Below are 9,710 nucleotides of genomic sequence, written 5' to 3'. Positions count from 1 at the left end.
CCACTATATTGGGAAGCTGCTCTATCTTCCGCTATTTATTATCTTTGATAATAGTACCTAAATACGTTCTTAAATGGCGTCATATATCCAGGTAGGTGGATCGGACCGGTGATCGGACGTGAAAAATATTATTAAGTCCAGTAAAAAAGATTATAATGATGATAATAATAACAATAATGACTAGATTTACTATGTCTGTTTGTACACAACAGAACATAGGGCTTTTCCTCATTGTATATACTGTAATGAGAAATGAAGTTGAAATTGCCAAAAAAAAAATGTATGAAGTAAAAAAAAAAACACGGAAACCGAATACAGTATTAAACAAATTATGAAGTTAAAAAAAAGCAATGAAAACCAATTTCACAACTACGGCGACTTAGTGAGATTCGAACTAATGCTGACGGCAATATTAATAACGAAGTGCATCGAGACTCATAACCATTGCGCGCTATACCGGTACCGTATGTGCCGAACTTGTAGTATAGAAAGTGCATTTTCGATCCAGGGACTGAAAGCAAAAATTGTTCATGCATATTACGGTAGTTTTGAGTTTAACCTAGCTGCAGCTGGTTTAATTGCGTTTATATAATTCAATCAACTGTTCAAAGAAATCGAAAAGAGGAAAACGTCCCCAACACATACAAAAAGGCTTTCTTATAACTTCGTTAAACTTACCCGGTTTTTTTTTTGTAAAAAAATTAATAGCAAGATCGTATCTAATGTCTACTGCTGCTATAGCAGTAGACATCAGATACGATCTGATGTCTACTGCTGCTATAGCAAAGGTCTAGTCGCACTATCCGCGCTGCTCTACTGGTTTTCCACTAGGCGAATTTATTCGCGCGAATCAAAGCGTCGGTTCACTTTCTGAGTTCTGATTGGTTGTGCATTTTTTCGCTAGCAAAACTCGGATAGAAATGTGAATGCGCATGTGCATGAGCCGCCGCTTTCCATTCGCGCGAATAAATTTAGTGGAAAACAGGCTACCGGCCGGGTACGTAGTTGCTAAATACAACGGGTTCAGCCGAGTGGGGCGTGGCTTGTATATAATTATGCCGTCTACCAAAAAACATCGCACTGCACGCTACACTACACTGTGTGACCATGGAACTATTATAGGTCCATGCTTATATGCACTAGTACCAAAAGTGTTTAACTAATCAAAAAAAAACCTCTAGCAGGTGACATAGCAGTGATTTAAACAAAAGGTCAAAGCATACTTATTCTACTGATCAAAGCTACCTACAAAAACAAAGAAAGCTCCTTTAAAGCCCTGAGCCCATTGTTAAGCAAAGGGTGTATAGCAAACGCTTCTTTAAACAATAGGATAGACCAGTTTCGGGAGCTGTCAATAATGTTAGTACTGTACTAGAAAATATTAAACCTAATTTATTACTTACATTACAGACGACATTATCGTATACCCTGTAATCCTAAAACATATTGGAATGCCTCACAGTTTCAAATTTAACATGATCAAATATAACACTATCAGATCGTGAAGAATGTTCTGTAAGTCTAGTTATTAAGCACTATGTCTTACCATAATCACTATTACAGCCTGGACATTTAAAATGATAGACAACAGAACTTCTGTACTCCTTAGGGGTTTCATCTTTAGTAGATATAAAATGGGAAACATTTTTATACTGCCATAAAGTTATGAATTTTACCTCTTTAATTAAGTGTTTCTTTACCTTATTTAAACATCTACGTAAGATGAATTCACTTGGTTTTCCTAGATAAGGCAATCTAACTCAAATCTTAATCAAGCTATCATCAGTAGGCCTATGTATACATTTAGGTTCATTTAATTTCTTAAGTGCATTATTAACAACTTTTAAAGGGTAAACTTCCAATGTTACTAAGCTCTGCTCGAAGTTTATCAGTTTAATTGGGTAAATATTCAGGAAAAACCTGGCAAACTGAATTCAAGTACCCAAATCAAAATGGCAGCTCGCATGTGGAGAAAAAAGATTGTAAGTCTGATAATTAAATACTTTTTATTAACTATGAACTATTAAACATACGGAAAATTTACCTATCAGTGATATAGTCATAATCAAAATCAGTCAGTAATCATTGGCCTAAATCAATGTCACTTCTCAGTTTAGGACCTAGGCCTACCTAGGCGAAAAGCTCAGGTGCCTTTTGCCGGTCGCTAGGTAGGAGACCGGCGGTTGCTTGGCCCCTTTCAGTGCTTCCGGCGGCACATAAATAGGCCTGCCCTAGGTTGGCTCAGCTAGCCTAAGCCTAGTTGTTCTTGGACGGATGAAGGGCGATAGACAAATAAACTTAGGGCCTAAGTCTAAAGTAATATTTACTTTTACTTAACTTACGCCTAGGTCTATGTATGTCTGACCAGGAAGAGAATTCTGAGTGAGTGAGAGAGGAGGGTCAACAAGAAAGGCTAGGCCTCTAAGGGAGGTGGGTGGGGGGAGGGCGCTGTCGTCCTCAGTTTTTTTAGCTGCTTTGGCAGGTATCAGGTCACTTCTGCCAAAAACCAACTCGGCCCAAACCAACTCGACCCCAACCAACTGGGACCAAAACCAACTCGGACCAGATGACATGTCGGCCCAAAACCAACTTGGCCCAGACGACAACTCGGACCAAAACCAGCTTGGTCCCAGATGACGACTACCCAAATGATATGGAATTACCCAAATGAATAGTGATCGCGATTTCCAAATTATCCAAATGACAATTCAATTGAATTGAAATTGAATGTTGAATATGACAATAAAATAATGATGATGATTATTATTATTATATATTTTATTATTATTATTATTATTATTTATTATTATTATTATTATTACCTGTATTATTATTATTTATAGGTCTAATATTATTTTTTTAGTATAACTTTTTATTTATTTTTATATTATTTGAATTATATTTTAAATAATTATCATATTATTCTGTTTATTATTATTATTTTAGTATTATTATAATTATTAATATAATATAGAGGCCTAATATTATTTATATTTGTTTTATCCAAATTATTACTAGTCCCATTTATTTTTTAGAATCTTTTACATAACTTTATAAAATAATGTATATTTGTATGAATATAAAGCGAAAAAACAAAATACACGAATAATATGGACTTATTCAGGTACATTTAATTCAAACTGGCTGCATACACAGATTTTTTTTTTTTTTTTTTGGAATTCATGACGGAAAAGTTTTAAAGTAAACAGTAGGCCTACTGTTATTTTAGGCTGGCTCCCTAGCACTTTAGAATTAAACAGGTGCACTACTGTTATTTCTGGTAAATCTTTTTTGGTAAACTGTTTATTTCAGATTGGCAACACCCAATATGTTTTTCGGTGAACATAGCACCTTGCAAAAACTGACAATAAAAATCAACTATTCATTTCACACAGGGACCACCCAATTATTTTAACCTGCTGTCTTGAATAAATCAATATCGTATATACAGTAGGTGTAGTCATTGTGCCAGTGCGCTAAAAAGGGATGAAACTATTAAGTTTTGTATGGATGATTAATATTTTTTTGAGAATGTTAAACTAATAAATATTTCGGAAATTATAAAAGAAAAGTAATATATGTTATGATGGATATAACAGATTTATATTGCAATTGTGTAAGTTTTCAATTTAATTGAATTCTGCCATCGGATAGAACTATTCATTTATTTAGGGCTAGATTTGTTGCCTGGGCTGAGTTGGTTTTGGTCCGAGTTGGTCTGGGCCGAGTTGGTTTTGGTCCGAGTTTGTTTTGGGCCGAAGTGACCAGAATTAGCTTTTGCACAATTACTCCAATTTGCAAACAAATGTTTATGGGTAGTTTGTTCGCTTTTCAAGTCTGCCTACTACTACTAGGCTTACTAGGCCCAATGAATCTGTTAATAAATTTACTATCAAACAAAAGACAAAGAGTAAGTAGGTTAGGCTACTGTAGGCTAAATAGTAATGTCATTTTATAGTAGTGGTAAATCCTTAAAAAATGCAATTTTATTCTTATATTTTCGATAACCCTTTGGCAGCTGCTGACCATGTTCCACACACACGTCCTACTAGCTTGCAAATTTTCCGATTTCTTAAAACATCGTAGACCTACAGTAATTGCTCTATCTCCCAAAAAATACATTATGTGGAAGCAGTAATAGTAAGTCTGTATCAATAAATCAATTTAAATGTCACATTTTATCACAATTCCTGAAAGAAACTTTGTACAGTTTGCATGCTGTGCTTATAAAGTGTTTATGATTCATTGTTATTTAAGATTCCTGCTTTTAAACAGTGGTGTAAAGTTCGATCATATTCTAATGAGGTAAGTACTGCAGTTTAGCATATTATTTATCATAAATTTTAGGTCGAGTCGAGCCCCTGTCTTTCTGTCATTCAGTACTCAACAACTTCCCCCAACAACAGTACCAGTGTCTGTTGTTGGGGGAAGAAATTTTGTGCCTCCGACCAAGCAAATTACCTTTATAGAATGCCTCCAGCACCAAATTTTATTTGTACACTTACATCAACAGTGGTTTTTTATTTTTCCTGAAGCAAAATAAAAAACGTAAATATTGAATTGATTTTTTTTCATTCCTTAAAAATGCCTTTTTAGGAAAATCTCAGGCATACTCTTGTTTCAGCTCTTGAGGAGCAGTACCTGACCCTTTTTTGTAAAGACAAATACGGTATTAATGGGCACTATAAGCATAAAGGCATTACTGCGTCTGAGAAATGTCTGTTGTAATAGAATCATCACACAATTTCATGCAATGCAAAAATCTTGTTTTTTTTTGTTTAAGAAGCCACTGCAATTGTATCCAGTATCTATTTTTGCACAATTTTTTGGGGCATATAACATTCTAATGAAATATGCTACCCGAATTTGAAAGAGGGGCCAAATATCAGTTTATGTAGCAATTTTCAACTTTTTATCTTCATTATTCCATGAGATATAGCTTCATAAAAACCATACAAAGTTAAAGGAGCCATTACCGGCATGAAAAAGGGGGCGTGGTACCTACATTTCAAAAGACTATAACTTAAAAACCGTTTGGAATTTGGAGCTGAAATTTTTGATTCTTTCTTTTTACATATCAAGGTATTTTTAGAATTTCCAAAGGGGGGTCTCATAAGCTTGGTGGTTGATTTGAGCCGGAATGACCCCACTGCTAGTACAAATTGTCATCCAGTACTAAGCTAATGTTTGTTGTGACAGGATCAGTAGACAATGTGTCATCTATTGCCAAGCGTCTGTATATTTAAAAAAAAATTTTTTCCATGCAGAGTATTTAGGCAATATGCGACCGGCACTGGCAAAAACCAGCTGTTTATAGGAAAAATTGAAATTTACGTTTTTGGTGTTTTTACATTTTGCATGAATTATTCTTTAAAACAGTGTTATATACCTTCTTTTAAAAATTGCAAAAAACCTGAAAATGTTCAAAATTCTGATACTCGAACATTTTATATGTTTGTGGGAAATTGTAAATTGCGACAAACAGCAGGTTTTGCCAGAGCCGGTCACATTGTAATGATCAAGGGATGTTAGTTATTTATGAAATTTACAATATAATAATTTTATTGTATAATGAATGCAATTTGAAATACATTTTATTACACAGGTAATATTATATTACTTTTTCAACTCTTTTTTTATTGAAGGTTCGGACAGTAACCATGATTCCTGGCGATGGAATTGGACCAGAAATCTCAGAAGCAGTTCAGCAAATATTTCAAGCATCAAAGGTGAAATTTGGCATAAGGCTTATAATCGATAATAGGCCTATACTGTGTTTTATTTTTTTTAAATGATAGCACTAACGTTTTTACAAAATTTATGATCTAAAGTCATAGTTACCAACCTGAGAGATTTGAAATGCGTGACTAAACCAGTTGTTCCAGGGGGGGGGGGGGCGGCGTGTCCTGGGGCGGAACCACCGTTGGTAACTATATAAAGTACAGTAATTTACTATTTCTGTAGGTAAAGGTAGACAAACCTGTAGGTCTGGAGTGTTTGTCCCTCTTTCTAAACTGTTGGGACCAGACTGCTTTGTTGAGATTACCACTACTCTTCACAGCGAGTCTGTTTAGCTTCCCAGCATATGCCAGTACCCGGGCCATTTATGCTCCTGGGTAGAGGGAGGCAAACACAGCAAATATATGCTTAAGTATTTAAAAAGAGAGCTAGAGAACACAAGTGAATTGCACAGCGAAAGATTCTGAACCCCTGATGACACGGTTGAGAAACTTTGCTAGGAATATTGGCTATTTCTATATATTATTATATTTCATATGTGGCAAAGACAAGCCAAACCAGTCAATCGATTTTGAGTTATTAATACAGGGTAATATGTAAAATAAGAGCTATAAAATAGTAAAAAAAATCATTCAAATCCAACATTTGCTTAGAAAGTTACAAGCATTTAAGCATGTTAAGCTGTTTAAAGAACAATATATGAAAAATCAGCCTTTGAAGATTATGACTTCAGGCATTTCTCATGCAGAAACTATCATCAAATCCTTAAAAAGTGTTGTTTTAACATTGAATTGGAGAAAATAACAGCATGGCATGATGTATAAAGGTTAGTTTAGTGCAACAAAGTAGATTTAAAAAAAATTGATATTCCAGCATGTTTTGACCATTTTCTCTAAAACACGATTTGCGATGAGTGACTGGTTCGGCTTGTCTTTGCTACATATTGTTTTTATTCTTAACTTTGGTGAAACAGCTGTAAGTGGCGTATATAGGAATGTTTACATTAGGACTGAAGAGGGTTATGTTGGTGTTAGGTTGGTGAAGTTGGTGTGGGGCCACTTGATAAATAAGTAAGTGAACACTACCTGGTGATTTTTAAATACTAAGCATATCTTTTTTTGTTTTGCGAATTCCAAGTGTTATTGAAATGATAGAATTTTTTTTGCTTTTCTGGTACTATGACAAAATGATACAGACAGGAATGGTAATCTTGTAGAATATTTTATGGGCCTAACAAGGAAAGTGAATAATTCACTTCCTCTTGGTTGTCATCCAATTTAAGCAAGTGCTAACTGTCATATTTATTTCCATGCATTCAGTGTATTCGATTCGTAGTGTGAATCAATGTTCAAACTGCATACAAAATATGTTCATAGACTCATGGTGTCATATCTAGCTATAACATGGCGGGGATGGTGGTGCTGAGTTGGTGGCGCTGAGTTGGTGGCATACCTAATACCAACTCCCAATTTTAAACAATAGGCCTATATTTAAACATACGACATAATAATAGTATAGTCTACTTGTATAGCATGGCACCTTCCACAATATACATTGTCCAAGTAACAATGCTACCAGGAAATAACATGTACAGTAGGCAAGTTATTTAATACTTTCTTTTAGTGAAAAATGCAATGTTTTGGTGTAAATGGTTCAGTATTCAAATTGAATGCTTTATTTATGTAATTGAGAAGCTAAAGTAAGGGTTTCATTTTGAGATATTTCATTATGAACATCATACAACATGCTTATTTATATTAAATTAAAAACTAAAAAATTAAAATTAAAATTAAAGCCTGGACCAGCAAAGACATATAGGCCAAAAATACTTGTTGCATGCTAAAGCTTGGTTCCCACTAGGACACAATGCAACAACGCAGATGCGATGTATCAACGCAAAGTGATGCAACAAGGGTTTTGCACACACACAACACTGAGGCTAGTCAACTTTTGCATTGTTTGCAGATCGTCTTTGCGTTGTTTGCATGAAGTTGAATTGATTCCAATTTACACAATGCAAGGTCGCATACGCAAGGGAAAAGCAAATTTGCCCATGCCCCAAACCGAGGGATTTTTAGTTAGTGCTTTATGTTTACATATTAACAATAAGTTATCTGTCATCTTGACCATCAACATTGCCCTAGCCATCGCCAATTAAATAATAATTATCAGTATTGCTTGTTATCAATGACGTTGCTATTATTACTGTTACAGTAATTATTATCATTGTCCTTGTATCACCACCACCACCAGCCCTCAACCCCTCTGCCACCATCCAACGTCATCTCAGGTCTGTGACGGTGCTCTAGTTCTATGCATGGCATATATATATATATAGCAAACCTTAATATTATGCAATGTGTCTTCACCTGTAAACCATTCTTCAAAAACTATTATCTACAGTATATGTTACACTGGTTGATTTAAATATTCGTCTGTCTGAGTCTAGCACCATGTTTGACACTCATTTTAGCTTTTTAATTTTGGTTGTTATAATGTATAATATTTAATCATTTATTATGTGATGGAGATACTGTATATTTACTTATTATACAGATCTGCATAAACACAATTTAAATCCTAGATTTACCAAAACATGTAGTCCTGCAATGAATGATAAATGGTTTTTGAAAACTTCCCGCAAAAACCATTGCTTTCGCATGGCGACAAGTGGGAATATCAGTTTTGTCAAAGAAGAAGTAAAATTGAACTTTCCATAAGGTGGGGGGATACAAAAAGAGCATTTCTCTACGTTGCGTTGCGGCAGTTTTTCTGCAAGTGGTAACCAAAGCTTAGAGCATGATTGGCTTAAATTATAGGTTTCCCTTTACCAGTAACTATATATTTTTTAATACCAAGAATGCTCACAAATTCCTTTTATGGTATGGGCACGGTATTGGCAGTGATAACTGACACTGAACCTTAGAATTAGGCCTGTAGTCAACTGACCAACACAACTTTTCTTTTGTTGACCTTGTAATCACAACTGGAAATAACTACCCAGTATATTGTGGTATGACAGCTAAGAAGGGAAAGAGTCACAAAATTGTTTATCTCATTCTTTAGTAACAAAAATAGTCTCAAACTTGGCAGGATTTGAACCTACCACCCTCAGATTAGAAGGAATGTTCTTAAGTTTTACCACTTAGAGCCTCAGGAGCCCATTTTCCTGCTATAAACTTTTGTAGTTTAAGGGCATTCAGCCTGGACATGCCTAGATCAGCCACAAGAGTCTCCTTATCCAGGTCAGTGAGTAACTCTCCGTTTATCGAATTCTTCTCAAATATTTCCACATATTTATCCATATTTAGAAGTCTCAAACAGTCCTGGACTTGGGACATGTTCATAGTTCTGGGATTTTGTGGTAAGTCTTCCAGCGTCTTAATAGGTTTACATGACACCACAGGACTAGTGACAGGAAAACCGTAAGGAGTAGTTGCATCTTGATTACTCTTAAGCTCTTTCATAAGATCACCTTTTGAGAAAGACATTTTGTTTAATTCTTTTGTCAGTGAAGTTGGTGGCTGGTGTGTTATGGGTTCCCTCTTTGGTACCAATGGTGGTGCAGATGATGGTGCGGGTCTTCCGTAATCAATATCTTCATAAAAATCTTGATCTGGTTTGGTATGAATTCCCATGTATTTCTTTGGTTTTTCCGGTACTGGAGGTCGTACTTTCTTATCAGTTGCAAATTGGCTCTTCAACTCATCTTCCAGCTTTAAATCAGTGTGATCAGAGTGGGATTTCTTTTTATGTCGTAATGACTGTACCAGCTTCAACTTTTTCTGTTTCTTCTTTGCAGTCTTTTTGCGATCTCGTTCCTGGTTTTTTGTTTTTGAGTCAACTAATTGTACATATTGGCTGTCAATTCGATGTGGTATCAAAGATTCATAGTCAGTTGAGGATGTCATTAAATTCTTCACTTCATCAGCTGGATACACAATAATTTCTGAAAATAAATATTAATGAAA

At 35.1% G+C, this 9,710-nt stretch overlaps 2 protein-coding genes across 4 annotated transcripts in view; one reads left to right on the top strand and one right to left on the bottom strand.

The window, feature by feature from the left end:
• Positions 1 to 1,886: 1,886 nt before the first annotated feature.
• Positions 1,887 to 9,710, top strand: part of LOC117110729 (isocitrate dehydrogenase [NAD] subunit alpha, mitochondrial-like) — a 29,989-nt gene continuing 22,165 nt past the window's right edge. The window contains exons 1-3 of the mRNA XM_033253513.1: positions 1,887 to 1,982; positions 4,258 to 4,305; positions 5,646 to 5,729. Of these exons, the coding sequence (XP_033109404.1) occupies positions 1,953 to 1,982; positions 4,258 to 4,305; positions 5,646 to 5,729 (162 nt within the window). The 5' untranslated portion in view covers positions 1,887 to 1,952. The remainder of the gene's footprint in view (positions 1,983 to 4,257; positions 4,306 to 5,645; positions 5,730 to 9,710) is intronic.
• Positions 8,022 to 9,710, bottom strand: part of LOC117110728 — a 16,809-nt gene continuing 15,120 nt past the window's right edge. For all 3 annotated transcript variants that reach the window (XM_033253510.1, XM_033253511.1, XM_033253512.1), the window contains one exon: positions 8,022 to 9,688. In XM_033253510.1, the coding sequence (XP_033109401.1) occupies positions 8,871 to 9,688 (818 nt within the window). In that variant the 3' untranslated portion in view covers positions 8,022 to 8,870. The remainder of the gene's footprint in view (positions 9,689 to 9,710) is intronic.

Source organism: Anneissia japonica, unplaced genomic scaffold (genome assembly GCF_011630105.1).
Source record: "Anneissia japonica isolate Jap-2015-1 unplaced genomic scaffold, ASM1163010v1 scaffold2756_len2360902_cov194, whole genome shotgun sequence".
Lineage (NCBI taxonomy): Eukaryota > Metazoa > Echinodermata > Crinoidea > Comatulida > Comatulidae > Anneissia > Anneissia japonica.
Note: the sequence above shows the minus strand (reverse complement) of the source record. Positions and strands in the feature narration are given on the sequence as shown.